Here is a 25942-nt window from a genome sequence, read left to right on the forward strand (position 1 = left end):
TCACAAATTTTAGTAATTTGAGTTTTCTCTTTCTCTTCATTAGTGTGGCTAAGGGTGTATCAATTTTATATATTTTTTCAAAGAACCCACCTTTTGCTTGGTCAATCTTTTGAATTGTTTCTTTTGTTTCAATTTCATTGATTTCAGCTATAATGTTAGGTCATTTATTTGTTGACTTTCTATTCTTTCAATGAATGAGCTCAATGCAATGAACTTTCTTCTTATCATTGCCTTCATAGTGTCCCAGAGATTTTGATATGTTGTATAGCTGCTCTCATTTACCTCTAAGTATTTTTAAATTTCATCCCTTATTTCTTCTGCTATCCATTGGTCATTTAATAGCATATATGATCATTTCTTGACAAAAGTGCAGAAATTCCAGTTTGCAATGGCGGAAGTCAGGACATAGGAGATACTGTCACATCCTGTTTCTTCATGTAAAAAATTAAAAGGCTGAACTGGATCTCCTCTAGGTCCTCTATCATTTTACATTTTATCAATCTATTCAGTCTGGATAGAAACACTACACAGGCAGCACTTACAACCATGCTAACTATCTTTACCATAAAAAATCCAACTGATTCAATAATACTATAAACCCAAATCAACACTCATTCACCAGAATAACAGCCATATGAGAATATTGTGCTAGATCAGGTCATTTGAGGCTTGGAAATTTTTCTAATATCTCTAATAAATCTATCCTTACTAATTGATGTTTTATTGTATAAAATTTTATATTCCTAGAAAACAACTACTGAAAAACTCTTTATTCCATTTTCATTTTCATGTATTTTTGTCTACTTCAGATTTGGCTCCATATGACTTCATTTTCAGAAGCCAAAACTACTAACGGTAGATAAAATCTGTCATCAACAAGAATACTCAAAAGATTGTGTCACTGACTTAAACACAGGCAGAAACATATGATGTTTTAGTAATGCTGGCCTCCTTTGAAACACTGCTTATTCTCTTAGAGTATTTTAAAAGTAATGATGACTGCTTGAGTGAATATATTATTACATGCCTGTTGAAAACTAATACATTTAACTGATAGTCCTTAAACTTTCAGCACCTACAATTTTACATTTGATATTAAAAATGGTCTCCATAGATTAATTTCTTCACAATCTTTGCTTTTCTAATGCCCTTGTTGAGTAATTTAGGGGTGATCTGTTAAAGAGAACTGGGTTTGGTAGAATGGAGCTCTACTAGGTTGAAAAATGAATATACTTAATTGTCATGCTGATCCTAACAGTCATGACTGATCCATTAAGATTTTCAGATTTTATTAAAAGAAAAAAGTCCCAGTTCATTTAGGCAATCTTTTGGGTGACTTTTAAAGAGCAAGATGAAATCAACTAAACATTATGGCAGCAGGTTAGTCTTGATCACTTCAAAAGAATAAAAATCCATTCAAATTTCATGATTTGACTGCCTACAAAGTTTTGCATGAGTTGTTTGAGCAACACTGGAAAAATAACAAGTTTTTTGTTAGAATACCAGAAAGGCTGAGGCCAGAAAAATAATATTTTGAAAATCACCAATTTAACGTGTTGTATATCAGTGTATTCTGGAATCAAAGATGAGGCAGGTATTGTTTCCCCTCAAATATCACACCATCCAGGAAAACAACATTTCCTAAGTTTTGGTATTATAGTTATATTTTTGTTGAAGCTCACACAAATTTACCTTGTATTCTTAATCTCTATAGAAGAGAGACCTAAAGAATCTGACAAATTGGTTGGGATTGAGGGAAGCACAGCAATAAATCTGCATAGCAGCTTACATATAATTTCTTTCCAAAGCACGAACAAGGGAGGCTACAAATAAGATAACTGGGGTATTATAAGGTTAATGCTCCATCAGATTCCTCCAAGGTTGCCACTATTGTTTCCAAGAAAACATCTGTAAAATTACATGAGTAATACACTAGTGATATATTTTTATAGTCATTAAAATAAAAAATGTTTATGCATCACCTACAATCTTGAGTTTAACCAGGAGTTATGTGCAGCATGGTTTAGAAGCCACTGTCATAGAAGATTTAAGTTAGAAACAGCTGAATTGAGAAAGTGCTAACAGTCATTAATTGCTATAAGCAAGGCATAAATAAATTGCAGAGAAATTTAATGAGGGAGAAATAACTTCCAGGGGCAAAACATGTACTTTTATCACATGTGTGCTTACATCGAACACACACAATGAAGGGCTTTGCAAACCACACCTCCATGAACGCTGCTGAAAGCCATTATCCAGACATCTTCACCTACCTCATCTTTCCCTGTGCAATATCTGCTTCTTTAAAAAGCAGCTGCATACCAACTCTTCAACCAGAAGTTAAAAACCATGATTTTCCTTTCAGGGGGAAGAAGAATGGGAAAACAACATGCTTTCTGTGATTTTACTGAAAAATTCCAAAGTTAATTAAAACCATATATTTAGTATTGGTAAAGGTAACAAATGGAGATTTCTTGGACAAACTCATGCTCTTCTGTGAATTCAGATTAGCAATGCTGTGTTACTGGCTGACTTTTGAACATTTTGTTCTATTTGAAACAGCTGGGACGGCAAGGGAGCCTGTATGTCCTACAGAAACTCAATTAGGCCGGATGGAAAAGAGGCTGTGAATGCTTCTGTAGTCTACAGAGAGTCAGTGGAAATGTGTTAGATTCAGCTTTGAATTGAATTCTAAATATAAACTTTTATAATCAGGCTTTGTTCAATTAGCTTGGCCAGTTCAGTACAATATACTATTATTGTATTTTTATATTATGCCCTTACAATTGTGTATCTTATGCACTGCTCAAAATCTCAACAGGTTTCTAGAAATCTGATCTTTAGTGTCCTCATGATTGTCCCAGGAATAAGCATGAGATCAGCTGCAGCCTTGGGTTGAAAGAGAACTTGACTTGCCCACTTGTTTCTAGTCCTTCTCTTCACTGGTCGGGTGGTCATGCTGGATGTTTCACTGGATGTTTCACATCAACAAGATGAAAGAAGTCAGCTGCCTACACGGTTCTGCTATTCCAACAATTATTTGCCTGTCAACAGCAGTGCAGGCAGACTTCTACAACTGAAATGCTAATAAAGGTTCTTTTGCAAACTAAGATGTGGATAAAACACTTCCCTGCACCTTGTCATTACAAACCTCTTTTCAAAAGCCTTGTGAGCACCTTCATCTTTTCCCTGAACCCTGAAAGAGGTTTATTGGGGTCATCTTTATTACATTTATCCCTTTCTCCTTTGTACTTCCATTGTTTGTGTGAAGGCTTTAAACTGCTAAGGATTGGCAGTGATTTTTCTTATGCCATTCTCTTGAGTCCCTAGCATAGTGCATTGTGTATTAGTAGAAACCCAATAAATATTTATTGACTGATGTACTCGGAAAAATAACAACAGACATGAATATCCTCTGCTTGGAACAGAAACTCCAAAAGGGTTCACTAATGTGAGTCTTGTATGCCAAGAATGTTGCAGGCATATAGATGGTGCTCAATAAATACATATTGAACAGATGGATAAGTATTATGCCTTTCCAAAGAGCTTGGACAGTATTTGGTAAATAAGGAAAAGGAAATATTTCATATAACATAAAAAGGAAGAAAGGGTAGATTGCCAATTTCCTTCCTCTAGACCATGTATTGGCAAAAATTTCTATAGATGGTCAGATAATACATACTTTAGGTTTTGTGGACCATACAGTTTCTGTTGCAACTACTCAATTCTACAATTAAGTAGCACAAAAGCAGCAGTCATAGAAAATGTGTGAATAAATGGGTGGGTTGTATTCCAATAGAATTTTATTTATAAAAGCAGTTGGTAGGCAGGATCTGCCCTTTGGGCAGTTTGCTAACTTCTGGTCTAGAACAACAATGCAAGATTTATGTTAGAATTAAAACAATTAAGTAACTATTCTCTGTCTTTCAAGATCATGCATTCTCCATCTTCGTATGCCTGTGCCCCATCTCCACTCCCAATAGTTAGTTCAGTGTTTTTCACTGTAGCTACAGTATGTTTACTGAGTTAAACAGAATCCTATACTAACTTATTTCCTGAAACCATGTGCAGTTTTCAGCAGAATCTCTCAACTCCAGTCCCTGTAATGTGCCTTTTCTTTGAACTCTGTTCTAACAAAACTGCGGGAAAATTTAATAACCTTCTGAAACACTGTCTTATGAAACTGATGTTGTAGTAAATGGAATGTCCTTTCTCTTTGTAGAAAGAGTTCTAATTTCTCTTATTTGTAGCATTTTCTCCAGCATGTCAATGATTTCCTAAAGGCAGCTCTTCTGATTATCCACAGAGCCAAGAAATGATTTCTCACACTCTACTAAACACATGCTTCTTTTGAAGCTGCCTCCCCTCTCAGTCTCTTTGTGTGTGTGTATGTGTGTGTGTGTGTGTGTGTGTGTGTGTGTGTGTGTGTAAGAGAGAGAGAGAGAGAGAGAGAGAGAGAGAGAGAGAGAGAGAAAGAGAGATGTGCACTGGGGATTGAACTCGGGGGCACTCAGCCACTGACCCACATACCCAGCCCTATTTTGTATTTTATTTAGAGACAGGGTCTGAATTGCTTAGCATCTCGCTTTTGCTGAGGCTGCCTTTGAACCTGCGATCCTCCTGCCTTAGCCTCCCAAGTTGCTGGGATTACAGGCATGTGCCACCTAGCCTGATCCTCAGTTTCTTTAAGTAACTGATTTCATAAGACATATAAGTAAATGACTCTGGGTATACACAACTGGCAAAAATGTGTTCTTGCACTTCCTCTCCAGTGACTACAAAAAATGTGATATTTCCATGAGTTTTGTGTTGGATCACCACACTATTTCAGGGCAGGCATCTGCTATATTTCGCAATGGTCTATGTACTCATCACTGAAATGCAAATGCATTTAAAAATGTCTAAGTAGTATTAATGTGGAGTAATGCCATCAAAAATATGCTTTGTGATTCTATCTTATACTTGTACCACCTTTTGCAAAATTTTCAAACTTGCTTCTCATTTTGCTAAGTGTTGGCCTCTATCACAAACCAGGCCTGATTTCATCTTCAGCTGCAAATGTAATTTTAAACAGAACAGCAATGAGATTACTTGCTGAACATGTTAATCATTCATAGCTTTGCCATATGCTGTTATGGAAATTGCATTGATTTATAGCAATTTGGGTGCCACTCGATAGCACTGATTCACTTGACACCAAATCTACCTGTATTGGAAAATAATGGTTTAAATGTTTCATTTGCATTTGGACCTCTGATGAACTCATAGGTTTGTATTGTGTTAATGTGTTTTTAGAGAAAACTTTTACATGTTAAAAATTTGGTCTTACACTTGACTTCCAGAAAACTCAAGGGATTTGTGACATATATTTAAATTATAATAGCACAGTGTTCAAAGACATAGATTATAGAAACGAGGTAGAGTTAGGTCTTAAGACTGATTTGACCTTGTGATTACTCTGTAGCCCTGCTTTCTTCAAGAGTAAAGAGAGGAAAAATAATGTTTCCAATCTGACAGGGTTGCTGTCATACTTAATCCTCAATTAAATACAATAATGTACGCAAGCTATAAAACACCTACAAAATGGCAACTTCATGTAGTTTCTTCTAATATATGCTTAATAATTGGTAATTATCATTACTTCTTGTTACCTAAATCTTGTATTCCTGTTTAAGAAGAAATGCTTGAGCATATGGAACCTGCTAGGAATGATGGAAGATAATCTAGGTAACTTAAAAAAACTGCCATTAGAGAGAACAAGGTTACCGCTATGGTCAATGATACTAATCTATGAAAAACAAAGGTAAAAAGGAACAAAGTCATACCTCTTCACAGTAGAGGTATCAATAATGTGGCAAAATTGCGTTAATTTTTGTTTAGGATGGAGGAAGCATAGTGCTTACTTTAAGCATGCTAAGGAGAATTTATGGAAATGAGCACTAAACATTCTATCCAATTATATTCAGAGGAAAGAGGAAGTTTCTTAGAAATAATTATATTTGGCTGTAATAAGTGAATATATACAGTGAACTGAATATTCATAAATATTAAAGGCTGTAACAATATAAAGAAAGCCATAGAGTTCTTAGTATGTTTTTTGTTTTTTTTTTTTTTGGTAATTGGTTTGGAGTGCACATGAGAATATAGATGGATCCTCTCTAGGACAGTTCTTAATGCTGGGCAATTTTGCCCTCCAGGGGACATTGGACAATGTCTGGAGACATTATGGGATGTCACAACTTGGGATGGAGGATGCTACTGGCATTTTGAGTAGACTCTAGGGATGTTGCTAAATATCCTACAATGCATATGACAGCTTCAACAACAAAGAATTATCAGGCCCAAAATGTTAAAATGCTGAGGTTGAGAAACTTGGCTCAAGGCTAAGTTTGCAGGGCCAAATGGGTTTATCCATCTGTCCCAGATTGGTATTAGGGAGGCCTTGGGAACAATATGGTCAAATGCTCCCTGTCTATATGTAAGTAGAAGTACTAGCATTGAGTTCATGTACCTGGGAGAAGAATGAGTGGAAATGTGAACACTATAGTTTACAAAAGACTGCCTATTACTTGACCTATGGGGGATTTGAGGGCTTAAAGAAGCTGGACTTACACACACAGGAGGGCAACCATCATAATAAGACTGACCAACCAAGTGACCAAGGGTTTCCTGCCTCACGATTTCTTAAGCAGCATCAATTCCCATAGATAAATAACTTATTGAGTAACAATGTCAAAGACTAAGGGCTTAGTTTCCAGTCAAAATGTTGTAAGCACAATATTTGGATTTTTTTCTTCTCTAATCCCATTGAATTGAAAATCTATTCCATGTATGACAAAAAAACCTTTTCTTTCAAAAATGTCCTTCCACAAACATTGCAGGGACTGCTTAAGAGGTTGTAGGCTTAAATAGGAATAATGCTCAAAGACTAAGAATATACATAAAGAACATTACCTTGAAGGGTTTCATTCTGTATTTGGTATCGTCTTGGCGCCGCTGAAGAGAATCTCTGTGAACTCTGAATTTAGAATATCTCCCATCAATTCTCTCACATGAACTACGGGAATCCTGAAAAAAAACAATACAAGATCTGAATTGGTGAGTGAAAGAAAAATCAGTGTTTGAAATTAGAACAAGAAAATATCAATATGTAGATAAGAAATAATCACAGGCATTTTGAGAGCTCATAAAGGAAAAAATAGATCACCAAGGAAAAAGAAGAAAATGGACAGTGTGGCCACAACCATAAAAATAAAATGGGTTCCATGCTGTTTATTTACATTCTTTTAGAAAATGGACCTCATGCCAGTAGGAAATGCCTGGCATTCTTAGTTGAAAGGAAAAAGATTTACTGACAATTAGCTTTAGTGTCCAAAGATAGTCAGTTACCATACCACTTTTGGATGTTATGTACTTACTTCGAAGTTATACTTGGTATCAAAATATTCTCCTTGTTTAAAAAGATGCTGCCTTTAAAACTGAAGCCCTTTTATTTCACTGCTCCTTAAACAAAATTGTATTTTAAATATTATATCACACAGATTTTTAAATTTAAGGCTATCTCATCAACATAGAAATTCAAGTACCAGGGAAACGAACTGGGACAAGAACTTTGGTCTTTGCATTCTTGTTCACAGCACACTGAGTTTTAGAAAGTTTTAGGGATTTGAAAAATAAAATCCATCTCCAATAATCTAAAGGTTGTGTGTTTTTTTTAACTTAAAGTGAGGTCCGGTTGTTTTCATGAAACTGATTTAATACATTGATTTAATTTAATCATATGAATGGCTTTTGAGGACATACGGAATGGTTTTAAGTTAAAAGGCAGTAAGGCAAAAAACAGAATTAGATCTCACTTCCAACTAATTTACATACTCCAAGCTTCAGTTTTCTCATCTGTATAAGAAGGAAAAAAATGCCCATATAGATTGTTTGTAAAGAGTAGAAGAAAATGTATCATATTTAGCTGCTGTTTGCCAAATAGTATGTGCTTAATACTGGCCATTAGTGTGCACAATACTCCTTTCCCTTTTAAAGGTAGAGATTTCACTTTCAAATGTATCAGAAAGTATAATTCTGAACTTTGAAAAAATATTCTCCCTAGAAATTTTCTATAAAGGCATTTTTACATGAGTTTGTGTATATATAACCTAGATGTGTAGATAATTACTAGCCCTTAACATAAAAATTAATGATAATAAACCTTTTGGTAATAGTAGAGAACATAATTTTTGAATTGTACTTAGGAACATTCAGCTCAATGATTATTACTGGGGAACCAGTGAACTGCCACTGGAGGTTAAGGTCTGTGTGTTTATACTGGTGTAAGACAGGCATCTGTTTCTCAGTGGAAAGTCCCACCTGTTTCTAATACGTTCTCTTGCCTGATCCTTTGTTCACTTAAATGACTACTGTTAGCACAGAGAAAAAAGAAGAAAGGATATGGGTATATATATTCCCTGCTATGGGTTGAGTAGGTTTGAATAGAAATTACACGGTCTTGAATACTGATTTCATGATTCTTTTACAGGGAATGAATCAAAACTTTAATAAAATATACTATAAATTCTCAGCTTTATCCTATTTGCAATAGTCTAGACTTTAAGATGTCTCTAATCAACCCTGGGTTGATCTAAAAACTGCATAGTTACTGCATTAACAAAAAATGCTATCGTAAGGTAATTTTAAGTTGGTATAGACTTTGAGAACCACATCATATCCATGTTTCCAATAAATCAATATGGCATGATCTGGATGTACTTCCTACCCACTGTATTCTCAAGTAATATGTCACATTTAAACAGAACTAAATATAAGTTATACTTTCAGTTACTTTTTAAGGTAAATGTGAAATTGGATGCTACATGGTTTCCAAAGGGAAACCCTCCACATTGTTAGCTGTGGCCATGTTTTGTCAATCATATCAACCCTGTTAAATAAATTACAAATCACTGAAAATGTACATTACATGTGCATCCCTAAGAATATATGGAAGGATCTTCTCTGGATAAGTCCTCTTCTGTTACAACTAGGTAATAGGGAAACTTGTTTTGCATTTCTCCTCTGTGAGGAACTTAATAAAAATCACAGTGTGTGAATCCACACATGTCACTAGTTGGCTTGATGATGAAATGCTAGTAGTCAGAGTTCTATCAGGAATTTGCATGGGATATGGAATCTAAAACTCTATGCGAATTTAAATCCATATATCACAGAGATAATCTGTGAACTATCATATCTCCAGACAAAGAGTGCCCTAGTAATCTGTGAAAAGGAAGATAATTCACAAATTAAAAACTGCTAATCAGAAATGTTCCCAACTGTTAATGTAATGTGTAACTCTCTTTGATTATCAGATTTTTCTAAATTCTTGTTCAGTTTTTGGGGGATAAGTGCACTTTCAGTAGTAAGGTAAAGTCTCCATTTTCCTAAGTTCTGCTAATACATAATTTCATTATTTTTAGTCCAGACGCCACAAATGCCAATAAACTGATAGCATAGTTTCAAAAGTTCCCAACAATTTTTGGTCCTTCCTCCCTTCTACAATTTTCTTTGCACATCAGGAAGATGTTAAGTGCTCTCATTCAGATAAATATACTGAAAAAGACAAGCCAACTCGTTCTCACTCTGAAGTCTTTGAAACCTTCCAGGAGGCTCAGTTTCTCAGGCACAGACTCCAGATGGTCCAAAGCCACTCGGGTACTCTGAAAGCAAAAACATAAGGAAACACATTATAAAAAATTGATTAATACTCTCATAATCTAAACACTGAAAATGAGGTGTACCACTGCTCTGAGCAGATAAAACTACAGATTTAGAGGGTCAAGTAAAAAAAGATATAATAATATTGCATTTCCAAGATAAATATATCTTTTTAAATCAAAAGAATTATTTCCTTTCAAAAAGTATATGAGATGCATTTGCAAGTCTGACTCAGATATAAAAACTCTTTCTGGATAATTGCTTTCAACTGATAGGCTATTAAACTTTCTATAGAGCATTTCACATTCTTATTAATTTACAAACCTGCTTCAGTGAGCATCAGAAATAAACCACAGGGTAATACTAAGAAATAGATGAATTTGCAGTTACTTATCTATAAAGCATATTAGAGATCCTCAAGTGTTGTCATTATGAAGAAGAAAAGTTCTCAACAATTATTTTGGTTAAAAAGGAAATGGGGAACAGTTCTCAAAAGACAGGAGAAATATCTGAAATTGAATGTTTTCAACAGGGACACAAGATCCTGTTGATTATAAATCAGTAACTTATTATAAAATCTTTGATAAGCTGGTTCTGTTATGTCCACCAATATAAGCATTTAGAGGGAAAGATCTGGAAATTATTTCAAAGCCAATGTGAAAGAAGAAGGTAAGTGGTGGAATAACCTTGAGACCAGAGATGGTGTAACATGTATATATCTCTGTATTCTTACTTCTGTCATGGTTTCAGAACACATTAGGCAGGCAATAGGTGCTAGTTTTTTAATTTAAAACAAATATTAATTGTTCAGTGAAATTAACAACAAGGCCCATGTGTGACGAATAAGAAGAAAGTGAAGTGTCCTGTAGAGAAGTCAGCAGCCACCCAAAGTTTCATATGTTCTCTGACATCTCCCTGGTGACTGGTTCTGGATAAAGGACTCTGAGTGAGTCACTTATGGCCTGAGACAGCTAAGAATCTGTACGCCCCCTTTGCCATTCCAACTCCTGCCATGAGGACATCAGATGCTGCATGCTCTAGATGACACAGAGGAAACCTGAACTTTACGTGAGTGAGAGAACTTCTAGTTTGTTAAGCTGTAATATTTCAGAGTTTGTTACTTACCAAAACACAGCAACATTATCATAAATGGTATCTAGACTATTATTAAACAAATTGTAAGCTAATCTGGTGGTAAACTTTCATTAGGTGGGTGGGATCTAAATTACATGTAAGAATTTTTTTTTCCTCAAGAGGAGTTCGGATTTTTTTGCTTAACCCTCCTATTTGAAATCTCCCATCTCCCCCAGAGAGATGGTATTCTTTGCCTGCCATCTCCAATCCAGAGGTTCACTGATGCAATTTCTCCTGAGCATATACCGCCTGTATCCCACAGAGTTTGGGTACAGGCAGGGATGGAGACAGAAAGTTAAAGGTCTCTTTGTCGTAGAAAGTTTCACTGTGTCTATTTCCACCTCCTCTTTCCGCAGTAATTGTACCAATTACTTCAATTCAAAAGCCTTCTGGAATTCTGCAGAATGACATTTGCTCTCCATTGTTATCCCCTTGACAGGCACTTGGGTTCTACCCTTTCTGTTCTCAGAGACTTTACCACTCTCGGTGTTGTTCGGAGGTATAGCTACCTTCCAGTTTTGCCACATACAAAATCAGTGTGTCTCTCTCTTCACCTGCTTATTATTGTGATGTGATTTTAGAAAGAACAGCACAAATGCTCTTTGCCATTTTGCATAGAAAACTGTAGGTGCTGTTCCTTGAAGTTCAAAAAGTCTTCTTTTTCAAGGTCCATTTAGAGGATTTAGTATTTTGTTCCTCCTGCTTAACGTTTATGTTATTGTTAGTCTTTCTGCTAAATGTACTCACTTAAACTGCCACACATTTTAAATGACTTCATATAATTTTTTCATGTGTAGAAAAGATTCATCAAAATGACATTTCTTAATATAGTCTAAAACATGCAGATTTAGGAGAGTAGGTAGTTTTAGCTACCAAATGTTATGCTTATTTAAATAATATGATTTTCAAAAGAATTATATCAGCCCTTGAACAATAAAGTACAAAGCAATGCCCTGATGATTTTAAAGCAAAACTCTGTGCATTGACTAAAATCATCTTCATAAACACACTCTCTAATACTTTTAGTATTAAAACTTAATTTCCTTTTTTTATCTCATAATTTTTCTCATTCAGAAGTGATTCTCTGAAGATGGGTAAAGTAGATTAAACTTATTTGTTTTCAAGTTAAGAAAATGACCTTTCCCTACTATAAAACCCAGCATGTTATATAAATATATTGCTTAAAATTTTCCATCAAAGTGACTTCATCAAACCACTTTGGCTTGCACATGATCACAGGCCATCTTTCCATTTTATTATATTTTTTGATGTATATTCAAATAACTACATTCCTGTGAATGAGCCTTGAAACTTGATCTTGGTTCCTTCTTTCTTAAGTGATTTTCATACTCCTCTCCTCTACACTCCCCCCACCTCATGTCTCCATTAATTGATCTTCATAATTTCTCATCATTTATTTCAGTTGTGGTTTATTTTATATTCTGTTCATATGTTCTAAATATCTTCCTCAATATAAAAAATACTCTCTGGTACACAGACTTCATTTCTAGTCTAGTAAATCAACTGACAACAAATGTGTATTTTAGATATCATAGAATGACCCATAAGATATAGAGGGTACATTTATTGTTCTTCAGGAACTTTTGACTCACTGGGGAAGGGGGAAGAAAAAATGTATATGCAAAAGATATATGAATAATGCAAAGAAATAAAGTGAATTGCATTTATTCTAAAAAAATTTCATGTATACATGCTGAGATTTCTAGGGCATCTGCAATACTAAGATGTGAAGTAATGAAGACAATGAATCCAGGTCTGGGGGCATCTCAGCTCTCAAAATACATTTGATTAGTAAGTGATTCTGGGGGAGTATTTTTATTTTCTGACCTCTCTCCTAAACATAAACTTAAATCACCACTTTTGCATGAAGACATAGGAATATGCATACTTCCACTCTTTTTTTTTTTTTAATGTGAGATTGGCTAGAGTTCTGTGATTAGAATCTTATCATACCACATGTCATTTCAAGTTCACTTCTTCCCAAAACTAACAGTACTGTAGGATCAAGATCCATAGGTACACATTCTAAAATAAGGAACCTGTTGGACTTCAAAGACTCCATGAATCTCATGTTATTTCCTAGGGCAAAACATCTCTGGTAGAAATTTTTTTAAGTTGGTTAATTTTTTTCTGCCTTATATTACTTAATGCTTTAAAGAGCATAGACAAGTTCCTTCTGTTACACTTAAGGGAGAAATTTTTCAAGTACATTTCAGTATGGCACCAGCAAATGACAGAGTGCTTAATTTGTAAGTAATTTCTTTCCACATTTTTTTATTGGTGCATTACAGTTGTACATAATGATGAAATTTGTTGTTATTTATTTGCACATGCACACATTGTGAGAATATAATTTGGCTAACATCACTCCCCAGCAATCCCCCCTCTGAATTTCATTATCTTAATTCATTTTTCTAGAATAAATTAAATGCCCACAGAAAAGGTCTAAAAAATTTTTCTCCTCTGGAAACATTACAAGATATTCAATTTCATACCAAATCTGAAAACAAAGAAAAATTCATAGTGAAGGGTCTACTTCATGAAGGACCATTGCTTTGTGTGTATCTGGTTTATCTCAGAGGCTCACAGAGCAACTTCCATGGTGTGGAAACATTGGCAAAGCTAAGGATCCAATAAGCCTAATCCTGTTTAGCAGTATATCAAAAAACCAAACCACGAAAATATAATTCAAAATGGAATTACGTTCTAATTTACTTCTTAATCCTCACACCATTATGTGTGGTATATATTCCTGTTATCACTATTATACAGATGAGGTGATTGAGGACCAGGGGGTAAATAACTCTTCAGTAATGTGGTGGTAAAACTGGGATGCAAATTCAAGCTGTCTGAATGCTGAAGTGGCAAGGTTCTTATAACGTTAGACAAATCATGATGAATCAAGCTAAAAAGGAGTGGATAGCAACTGTAAGCAGTAACACTGAAGACTTCAAGAAAGTAATTTCCTACCCCTTTTTTACTATCAACTGTCAGCAGTCAGACGTTGAAGGTAAGTCATCGATGGGCTGATTTCTGTAGGAGAAGTTTTAGGATAAAACTGTTAAGAATTTCATCTCAACAATGCTGAGGAATCTGTGCTCAGGACCCTGTGTCCAAACATACACACATACACAAAAGTTATCTGTGTAGTCTTTCTGATGATCAGAGGAAGTTAAGGGTAAGAAGAGCTTGATGATATTAACATCTCCTTTCCTTGTTTTCTTAAAATGGAACGCTAGCACAGCCCAGAAGAAGTGCCTACATGCTGGCTAAACAAAGACAAAGGCAGAATTAGCATGTTCTAATAAAGCCAAGCATTTTAACCTATTTACTAAAAACCCAGAAGCAAAAGTTTGCCATTTGATTTATTTTCTCTAGACTAAAGGCAAGGTCAAGTGGTAGAAGCAACAGTGAAATGTAGAAAACCTGTCTATTAGACTTTGTGGCTTTTGCACCTACAGATGTGTGCATATGCCTCTTGACAAGGGCAGATAAGATGCTGATTTTGCTACTACAAATTTCAATGCACTTCAAACTCTCATGGAGTTTAGCAGTCTGTATTGGTCTATAGAAAATTTTTCCTTAAACAGTCCTTTGTTTCAGTTAGAAGGAAACTGAGTAATATAGTATGACAATGTAAGTAGCAGCAATTAGGAATAAAGAGGGGAATGCATTGCTTTGATTCCTGTCTCTTTAGAGAAAACTTAAAGAACCAATTGAACCAGAATCATATTTTAGCATACATATTTCTCTTTGGAAAAATGCACATCTGTTTATTTTCAGACTAACATATCACAAATAACAATTTCTTATAGTGCTGTTGAAATCGTATGTGTTTTGAGGTTTACGTGATAAATAAAGGAAATGTCATCTATATTTTTATTTTAAAAATAAGTGTGTATTTTTACAATGCACAAGTTAAAGTAAGCAGGGTTATGAAGCAGTTTATTTGGGTTCAAAAATGCAATTCTATTTCATTTGGAAAGAGATCCACTGCAAAACTTCCCTGACAAATGGCTGAAAGGTGGTGAAAGGACCTGAGAAAACACATTTCAAGGAGAGGAAGGCTGAGATCATAAAGAGGACAGACTGTATGCCTTTCACTTGTGGTGACTTGATCCAGCACAGCTGTATTGGCTTTAAAGGGCCTTTTTTTTTTTTTTTTTTAATCTGATCTATTTAAGACACTCACTGGAACCAAACCAAACAGTAGCAGAGAATAGGTCCACAAAGTTCCATGTTGTTCATGCACATCTTTCAAGAGTTCCAGTGAAGAAAGTTGTGTGGATTTCTTGAAGAGCAGAAGAGTTCTCTATTTATAAACTGTGTGCTTTAAGAAAGGTTTAAATATCAATTATCCACACAAAGTATTTACATGTGTTTTGGGTGAGAGGGTACATCAGGCTTATCAAGTAAAAATTCCAATTAACCGGGCAACATAGCACCAGTGTCTATCCTTGGGCTAAAAATCTAGAAGAATTATTGCCAACAACAAATTATGGTTATCTTCATATAACAATACCCCAGCCCAAAGTGGCAGGTCTCCTTCAAAAAGTTTTAAAACTTGAAATGAAGGAGCACCTCTTCCTTGGGAAGTATGGGTACAGCAGGCTTTCCAGGTATGTTTCAACTCTCATTTACAACAAATTTTTTTAAAGAGAACTATCTAAAACATGGAATCTGCCATCCAAGATTATTGTTTTCTTATTTCTAAACATGATCAAATTACAAATTATGCTCAATCTGATACCTTACTATTATCTTAAAAAGATGTAATATTCTCTCCAAATAACTGATTTGAATTTTTTTCCCCCAAGTAAGACACCAAGAGCAAGTTGAAGGGGAAAGAAGATCCAGGAAATACAGAAACCGGTCTCTCCTCCCTTGAGATTCTTGAGATTGTCTCCTTAAATATCGTTCTTTAATTCCCTTATAGAAAGAAAAACTAACATAAAGAACAAAGGAAGACTTGGTTAGTGTTCTCTGTGTGCTGAACAAAATACTAGGTGTTCACAACTGTTTTACAAGGGTCTTGAGGGCTATAATACGTTTACCAGAAATCATTTTATTTCTTAAAACTGGAACTAAAATGTACTCACAAGGGAAAGAAATTAAAGAACATTTGCAGAAAATCAGATCACAAAATAAACAATTTTGTGTATTCATGATGGGTGAACAGTAAGAAGGGCTTCTTGGACAAGAATGAGGTTAGAGTTTCTGCTAAGGTGGCAGGTAAAGAAATTTATGCTTCTGAATGCACAGGTCTTAGACATGAGTTTCCAGTTGGCTGATGAGGAACATTGGTGAGGTGACTGGAAATCAGCACCTGCAATATGTGGATATTCAAGTTCCAGTAATGTTACTTACTTGTATTTTTTGGTTAGGGGAATATCACTTTGCTCTGTCCTTTTAAGCTTCAGGTTTTTATTTGCAAAATGAGGATAAAAAGTCTACATCCACAGGGCAACTGTGATTACCAAGTAAGAGAGTGAATTTGAAAATGCACTGAATATTGTCAAATACTTTCCAAATAGCAGGTGTTTTAAAAACTGCTGAATTTTGGAAGTACTATCAACTCTAGTAACTATCAAATAGAAAAGAAGAGCTCAGTGACAATCTAAAATTATAGCTAATAAAAACCGTCAAGAGAATACAAAGCAAAACCAGGTAAACTTAATTAAAACTATATCCAATATTTAGAAATGCATTTACCATTCTACAAACACAATAAAAAGCATAAAAGAAGTGTAATGACATATAAATTACTTTTGTACATACTGTGCCCTCAGTGGAAAAATGTCCCCTCCAGTCTCCTTATCTACTTAACACTTCCTGGCCTCCCAACAATATAAGCATTTTCAAGCACACAGGAAATCTGAAGGAAATTTACAGACATCATCCATATATCTGCCACATCAATGCTACTCATAATGTTATATTTACTTTATCACTTATCAGTCCATTTATCCATCTCTCTGTTCAACCTTTAGTCCAACTCATACTTTGGATGGTTTGCATATCACTAATGCTAGTACCTCATTTTTAAAAATGTAACATTTACGTATAATGAAATGCACAGCTCCTGAGGGAACTGGTTAACTTTTGCTATCTTTCATATCATAAGTCAATCCCTTCTTCAGGGAAGGCTCCCCTGCCTTCGTTGATTCTACTGAAGGATTTCTCCATTGCCTCAGAAGCTCACTGTGGTATCACTTGTCAGAGGACTAATATACATGTGCAACATTAGATTAATGTTTGTCTCAATGCTGGGTTAGAAGCATAAGGAATATTTCCCAAGAACTCCACCCTGTGTGTGCTACAAAACAGATATTCAATAAATGCTTCTTAAATGAATAAATATCATTCAATGAAGCAAAGATTGTTCTATTTATTTCATTTGTAAATATATACTACTGAATACCTATGATAAACTGGACATTGTTCTTGAATAAATAAGAAAAAATCTCATGGAGCTTACATTTCATTGGAGAAGATAAGAGATTATCATAAATGCTCTGAAGAATAATAAAGCAGAGGAAAGTGGGGAGTGCTAGGATTGTTATTTTAGATATAATTGTGGTCCCTGACAGTCTCTTTGATGAGATGGTTTACAAGAAGAATAAAGTGAGGAACTGAGCTATCAGAATCCCTGGGGGAATGCATTTGGGACAAAAAAAGAAAAAAGAAAAAAGAAGGCAGTAACAACAGCAAAACTAAAGGCAAAGGCCCTAAGGAGAGAGCCAGACATGGAACACTGCAGGAATGAATGGCCCAGAACCTGCTGCGGCTGGCATGAGGGAGCTCAGGGAGTGCACCACAAGGTGAGGCAAAAGGGGCCTAGAGCAACATCTTAGAAAACCTTTCAGACCACAATCGAGTTTTTGTATTTAATCCAAGTTAGCTGGAAGGCTTTCCAAGGATTTTGAACAGAGGAGTGACATGTTCTCATTTACTCTTAAAAGGAACATTTGGGATATTGTTTTGAGAACAGACTGCTAGTCCTTTACCTCAAGTCATGAGAAGAATTTGTAGAGTTTGGAATTTTATTTTTTTTTAATTTTATATCTATTACACGTTTCCTTCTGAGTTTCCTTCTGTCCTTCCTTTCTCTCATGCTAGGGATTGAACACAGGGACTTGGACAGCCTACCACTGAGCCACACCCCAACCTTTGCCCTTTTATGGACTTCAGAAGGACCGAGGGAAGACAAGATGGATGGCTCATTCCCAGGCTAGGGACTTATAAAACAACAGCCAAAATTCTGAGTCTCATCTCAGGTGGTCACAGGGGTACAGCTCTGTGAAACATTTATTAGGAGAACAAGATGAATCTCTAGAAGGCCCAGGGCACCATACCAAATGTTCCTGATTTACTCCAAATATTCTCACACCCCAAGGACATGTCTTCTGACCATGAGCTTCTGAAATATCCTAAATGTCCACATTATGCGCTAAGTATTTATTTGTGGTAGGTAGCCTTCTGTTTAAGGGCAGACAGCGAGATAAAGTAGAAAAGAATAGTTATTAGAAACCAGAAGATACAAAGTTATATCTCGGTTTTGACATAAACAATTGTATGAACTTGGGCAAATTATTTTGCCCACTGGTCTAAGTCTCTAAATCTGGAAAATGGGAAATTAGGATCTGAACATGTCTAATAACCCTTTGACACTAGTCTTAATCCACTGTAGATTTAACTTCTTCCAATGGTAAATTGAGATCTGATTTTTTTAAGCTTAAAAGGTTGGAAAAAGTGTGAAAAAGAAGTATTATAAATAAAAAGAAAAATAAGGAGAAATTTGAATATGGGATTCTATGAGTTATTTACCCAAGAACACCTGTGGGGTGGAAAAATCTTCACTCTTCTATGGCAGAAAGCAAAACTAATGACTATGTAAGAAAAACAGGAAGAAAGACATTTTTGTCTTCTTGGGTGTTTGCCCCATCAAATTACCAACTCCAAATATTTGTCATTTTATATTTTTAGAAAAGATGCTTCCAAAAGCAGGCAAAGGACTTACTTTTCACTTTTTCCACTTTTTAACTGGCCTAGCAACAACAACAAAAAAATGATTTCACAATTTCCCCCTTATCTAAATACTGCCAATTAGCTTCCAGTTCTATTGCCAAAAATGTTATTCCATACTTTTGCTTCTGTCCTGAAAGGTTTTGTCATGACTTTGGACATAAAGAAGGTCCATGGTCTGGAATGTTCTCTACACACAGCTTAAATTAGCTTCTGAATCTCCTACAGCAAAATTTGGCTTGGCTGCTACCTCCTCTAGCATGGCATTTAAAAGCATGGGCTCCTGAGCTGGTCAGCCCGAGTTTAAATACTGCCTTAGTCACTTACTGGCTATGTGTCCTTACAGAAGTTCCCAATGATTCCTCTGCACTGGGGCCATTTCCTCATTTATAAATAGAAATGATAATAATACCTGTTGTATAGAGATGAGTAAGGATCAAATGCATTCACACATACAAAATACTTAGAGCAGAGCCTGGCAGTAGCAAGCAGGCAATAAATACTAGCTATTATTACAATAATACTAGTTATTATTCTGTGAACTTTTCCCCAAAACTCTGAATTAGGTGTCTGTTTCAGTGGTTCCTATATATCCCCCATCACATATGAAATAATTTCATAACTGTGTTTACTTGTTTCCAGTAGACTGCAAATTCCTTAAAGGCAGGATTATACGTTCCTGTATATTTTTAGTGCTGTATATTACACACATAAATTTCAGTTTTGTGGGGAAAAAAAACCTCATCACAAAGATAAAGATACTTTTAGAACTTAGAAATATTGGTGTAAAAATACAGCAAAATTAATTTTTGAAATATAGAATTCTAAAACTTTTTAAGGGACAAAATATTTCTAAATAGATTTAAAATTTAAAAAAAATAGAAAAAGAGCTGAAAGAAAAATGAAGGGACAGTATAGTTGAATTAAACAGCCTAGACTGAGCTAAAGAGAAGATGAGAAGAAAGTCTTTTGTGGACCTAATGAGGTGGTGCAGGAAGTGCATGACCTGAAGCACAACCTACTTCCTGTGGGTGAGTACAGGTTAGTCATGCTGTGTGACACCCAGTACAGGCCAGATACTGAGAAATGCTCATCATTTTCCTGAAAACTGGAACGTCCTTGTCCCCAGGGCCACAGACATGATAAAGTAGGAATCACATTTGTCTTGTCCATATTTAACATGGAGCAGAGGGTTCTGATGCAGAACATTGATAAAGAAAGATAATTGTTCTGGCTGAGGTAAGGTCCAGGCTAATTTATTTAAAAGAACCTTCATGAGGTGAGGGTAATTAATCTCTGTTTTCAAAATAAAGGGTCATTTTCTTTTTAAGAGGTGTTCTGTGTTCTCAAAGAGAATGACAAAACAAATTAATCATTTTCCATTACTCCACACACTGCACTTGGATGTTGAAAGAGCATGTGAACAGTTAATCCCCCTATATGGATGAGTTTCTGGTGACAGGCAGATCAGATCTAAATAGAAATCAGGCAAGGTATTTTATTTTTATCATTGTGACTTTGAGACTTAATTAAAAAAATAACAAATCAACTCTGCCTATATTTTTAAAGTTTGCTTTTATAATTAATCCTTCTTTGAATACTTAGAAAACATTTTTTTTTTTTTTTTTTGCATTTTGTACAAAGCAGTCTCCTGATGACTGCTGCCAAGGCAGACAGAAGCAGAGACTATCAGATATAGTTTAAAAATGATCACAAATTCAACTGAACTGTCATTTAAGGAATCCTTATTACCAGTCCATACTCGGTTCAAAGTACCAATAATTTGTTATTAAAGCAATATATTTTGGCAGACTTCTCATCTCAATGGTTAAAATGAAAGTGAACTATTACTATGTTTGAGATGCTCTGTTAAACTGGGTCCTGAAAGGCTGAACAGACAGGGTTCTGTAGAGTCAGGTACTGAATTTTCAACCATTCACTAAGAAAGATGGATTATGAAAACAGCAAGAAGGTTTGCTATTGGATTAGTGGGCATAATACAGCTGACAGTGTTATTTGGTGGGCAAATTCATCTGACATTTGCTGCAACCAATTGTTTTCCTGGAACTTCAATTGCTAGAAAGTATTTTCCTCCCTTCAAATGAAAGCCATGCATTCATTCAGCTGGACAACAATGAAGCTTTGTGGCCTGGTGGTTGGCATGCAAAGGAGCTTGTCTTGCCAAAACAATTTGAAATATTGAACTTAGACACCCCCTACCCCCACTGTATTTTAACATATTCAACTAAACTGAACAAGTTCTGCAGCCTTTACTAGATGCATTAAAACTAGAAGTAGCCAAAACCACATGACTCTAAACATTTAAAGTATGCTATGAAAACTCTAGAAAATATGCAATGCTCTGGAAACTACCAAGGATTTCACAGAAACTCCTCACACAGACACTGGATAGGACATCATTTTTCCTTTACTCAACAAGCACTTCTTAGGCACCTACTATGTGCATATCAAATCTATAACATTAGTACACCAGATGTCATTCTGTTTAGTGAACCAGATTTAGTTTAAGGATATTCTTTGGGTTCTTGAATGAAAATGAACTTTCAGGGAAATAGAAATGAACAGATAAATAAATATATGTGTGTAGGGTACACATCATAATTTCTCATTAGTTGTTTTTTCTTACTAACTTAAGAACTCTTAAGCATAAGAGTTCTGTAACAAAACACTGCTATAACAAAGATATTATAGAATGAGTGACAACAAATATTTATTTCTCACATATGTGGAACTGTGAGGTCTAAGATTAAGGTTCCAGCAGATTCCATGTATGGTGAGGGCCTGCTTTCTGACTTGTAGACAGCCAACTCCTTGAAGTATCCTCACAGAGGTGTGGGAAAGAAATCACTCTCTAGTATCTTTCCCTTCTTGTATGGAACTAAAATTCAAATCCATCATTGGATTCCATCCCCATGACCTCATCTAAACTTAACCTAACCTTTGTTTTATTCAATATTCATTGAATATGGTGCTACAATTGTTTCTCAGTCATCTAGTAACTATATATATTGTAAAAGATCAGATAATTTATATTTAGGAATGGTCTCTTACGATTCCCAGGGAATATGGATACATGAGGAATTCTGGAATTCACCATAAATGAAAGAAGTTGCAACACTAAGATCAAATTAAATGAGAGCAGTATTCCATTTTTTCTTTGAGGACTCATGCTTCCTATGTTTTCCTGAGAAGTACTAGTTAGACCAAATTCAGAGTACTTCATTCTTGTTTCCCTGAGCCACCTCCTGTGATTCTTGCAGGACTTGGAGTGGAAGGTCACCAATGGGAAGATGAAGGTCATGCTGGCTGCTGTGCCCTTGTCTTCTGCCTTTCGCCACGATCCATGGAAGTGTGACAGGCTAAGTTGCTGGTTTTCAAGTAGAGCAAAGTCGTGAGACCTCACTGTTCATGACATACGTTGGGCAAAATGATAATAAAGCAGAAATATTTTGTAACAGTGATGATTTAGTTCACTCCATCAACTTTCCATGAGATTCCATTAATCTTTCATTTTCACAGTTTTATTCTTTTCTAACATAGGAACAATTGATAAGTAACGATAAAATAATTTCATAGATAATGAAATAGAAAAGTGTTAAGACAATAAAATCACCAAAATCTAACACATGTCTGTAAGACAATGAATTCTACTCTCTTTTACAAACAAGGAAATCTGCTTTCAGGAAAATCTTGAAAAGAAAAAAAAAAATCAATACTTATGAAATTTTTTAAAAAGTCAAAATTTGGTCCAAATGACCCTGGTGACATACAGAGGACTGAACTACTCTTAAAAGCCCTCATCCTTTTATTATCACTCCCAGAATCTTTTTCCATCCTTGCAGTCACAAACTTCTTTGCCTTGTAAACCTCAATCACTGCTGTGGGGTCTGATATAAAGTTTGAAAGGACTTCATGAAGCCCGGGTTCCAAGCTACTTTGCAGGGCTGAGACCCTAATGAGGAACCAGGAAGCATACTCAGTTTCCTGCATGGAGTGGTTGGCTGTCGCAGGTTGAAAGGAGATGTAAATAAAAGGCAATGTGTGTGATGCCACAGGGAATTCACGCAAGAGCAGGAAGAGGAGAAATAAGAAAAGAGGGACTACAGAGGCAGTTTATGTAATCTCAGTCAACATGCCGAAACAATCAGCTGAACAGACAATTTGCCCATTATACCGGTTCATTTATTTACTTTCCTGTTTTGTATTTTAACCGTTCATACAGTTTCTAAAGAGACTGCTTTTGGAAACTGGCTTATTTGTTAAAACCAGAGAACTGCTCCTTTGGTGAATTCATGACTGAGCAAAATGGCCCTTGAAATCAGGTCTGACAAATTTAAGTTTTAATAAGAGGCTAAAGTTAAGCTCTCACGGACTTGGAAAATTAAGGAAAGTAATGTTTGAGAAGGAATTTTACAACCATTGTTTTGGTAGCCTAAGAAGAAGAAATACTGAGGAGATAAGACATGATGGTCTTGGTAGACAGGACGTGAAATTTAGCCAGCATAAATGAAGACTGAGTCCAAGACAAATGCAGAGTAGTGACAGTTTGTCGGATGAACTCTGCAGTGCATTCTTAAAGGACACACAGAAGGTTGTCCGAATCAGTGATTATAAGCCATGACCATGCATTATAGGCACTGCTGGTGCTTTAAAAAATACTGGGTACCACCCCAGGTCAACCAAATCTGAGACTGGGAATGTGTAGAACTAAAATTCTTCAGATTATTATAGAACTCTAAATCTAAATTATTAGAGCCTAAATTTGAAACAACTGAGCACTGGAAGTAAAATTCAGACTGCCAAGACAATTAACCAATGTGGCAAACTAGGAGTAGAAATGTCCTGATTAAAAAGCCAACCTTCCTAGTCTGTACTGCTCTTATTGGTGAAGTCATAAGTACATATGGGAGGGATACCAAAAATTAGACAAGGGCTTTCCCATCCATTATCTCACTTAATCTTTACAGAATGGGAGACAGACAGGACAAATATTAGGTCTGTTTCATAGATAATAGAAATTAGGTTCAGAGAGGTTAATTAAGTGCCCAAAGAAAGTGCCAGAATTCACACCCAGGTCTTCTAACTGCCATCCACCAAATTCTAATCCTTCCCTAAGACAGCTGAAGATCACTTGGCCTTTGCCTTACCTTCTCACAGATCTCCTGCACTTCTGGAACAAATGCACTCTTCTTTAAGGGAAAAACTAATGCTAAGGTATTAAAGAGCAAAACAAGGTCTGAGTTGGAAATTGATAGGGATAAAGATGAAAATAGGAAGTTCTTTGAAGAGAAAACACAAAGAAGTCCATCAGCAAATTCTAGGTCAGTGAGTCTACCTATGTTGAACACACTTCAGACCACATACTTGATATCTGATGACGATGAAACAAACCAAGTCAAGGAGGTGTCCCATTAGCCTTTGCAGGGGATATAGGCAGAGGTGAGATGCTGGTTGAAGAAAACATTGAAAAGGCTACAGAAAAGCATTTATGTTAGACCAACTATGCAAAATAGCTGAGAGGAGAACCTAAAGAGATTAATGAGGGAAGGGCTATTTTGATGGTTTGGACTTTTACTGTTTGATGTTCAAATATAATGCAGTTGGGGGCAATGATAGGTTGAAATAATTTACTAATGTTAAATAATTAACATGAAAACATCTGAGTATTTATATTAATAGAGCTAACAGTGACAGTTTATACTCTCTCCAGCCTTTCATCTGAGATCAAAGTTTATTAAAAGCCCTAAACAAACTTTATAAACACTTATGTAAGTGGCATTAGAACCATTATGCAGATACTTAAAATAAAAAAGATCAACTGTGGTGTTTAATACAACTAAGCAAGCTCAAGACAGAACTAGTAGAGCAACCAAGGGGCATGCCAACTCTTTTTCTTCAACATTCAAAAGGAAGAAAACTAGATCAAAGTTGCTCTATGAAGCTTCATTTAACAATATAAGTTTATAGAGCATATTATAAATATGGTCCAAGAATGTCAGTTTTCTATTTGAGTCAAATTTTCTGCCCTGCTCAAGGTAAATATGGGATCCATTTGCTAATTTTCTTCCTCTTCACTTTGTGCCATTCACTAGATACTTGTGAAGTGCTCCTTACTCATGTCTTTATTTACCCTCACTAGTCACAAGCAGAGGGTGTGGGATGGAAAGAACACCGTGTCACTGATGGAGACACTTGAATTCTAGCCCTAGTTATGCTACACTTAAAAATTCATAAGCTTCTCTCCAGACTTCTCATGTACAGGGTGAGAGCTTTTGGCAAGGATCTCTAAGAGTCCTTCCAGTTCTAACATTAACTAAAATGTGCAATCCATGGCCCCAGGGACCTAGTCAGCTGTACACTGTAGGACAGTGTTGAGACATGACAGGGGCTCACTGAATATCTGTTACACAATATTTTATGATTAAATCAGGGTTCATTGTTTGATAGTGACTACAAGCTGGATGAAAACTTTGTGAGGATCACACCTTCAGTTCCTCCCAGATTAAACTAAAGTGTATGAGGGCAAGGAGTTTTTACAGTATTACCTAGCCCAGCTCAATCGTTAAAAAAGTAAGAAATATGGAGTGGAGTGTGCATGAATAACTTGCCTAAGGTCATATGCCTGACTATAATGGACATGTGATCAAAACCTAGATTTGCTGAGGGTTAATCAGACATTATTTTTTAACCATATCCCTCTCCATCATTTAAAAGTAGGGAAATATTATTTAACAGCTGAAATACATACCTATACATATATAGTGAAAATTATGTGTAGTTAAAAATAGACACACAAAATGAAAATTCCTCAAATCAGTTTTTCATTTAAAAGACTACCTCAATAATCTTAAATAATATACATAACATATACTTTTCCCACTGACCATATATTAAAAGTGCACTACCAATATTGTCTCATAGTTAAGTTAGTATATTAAAACATCTCAAAATGCTATTATTCTGAGAGTTCACCTAGATATGCTTTTTAAAAGAGAAGGAATTTCTTATATATATTTCAGAAAGGTTCTTCCGTTTTTGT

The 25942-nt window shown here is 35.5% G+C and overlaps 1 protein-coding gene across 7 annotated transcripts in view; it reads right to left on the reverse strand.

The window, feature by feature from the left end:
• Cep128 (centrosomal protein 128) overlaps positions 1-25942 on the reverse strand; it is a 418908-nt gene that overhangs the window by 14223 nt on the left and 378743 nt on the right. For all 7 annotated transcript variants that reach the window (XM_047541495.1, XM_047541492.1, XM_047541498.1 and 4 more), the window contains 2 exons: positions 9627-9704; positions 6955-7068 (listed from right to left, as the gene is read on the reverse strand). In XM_047541495.1, coding sequence (XP_047397451.1) covers positions 6955-7068; positions 9627-9704 — 192 coding nt within the window. The remainder of the gene's footprint in view (positions 1-6954; positions 7069-9626; positions 9705-25942) is intronic.

Source organism: Sciurus carolinensis, chromosome 2 (genome assembly GCF_902686445.1).
Source record: "Sciurus carolinensis chromosome 2, mSciCar1.2, whole genome shotgun sequence".
Lineage (NCBI taxonomy): Eukaryota > Metazoa > Chordata > Mammalia > Rodentia > Sciuridae > Sciurus > Sciurus carolinensis.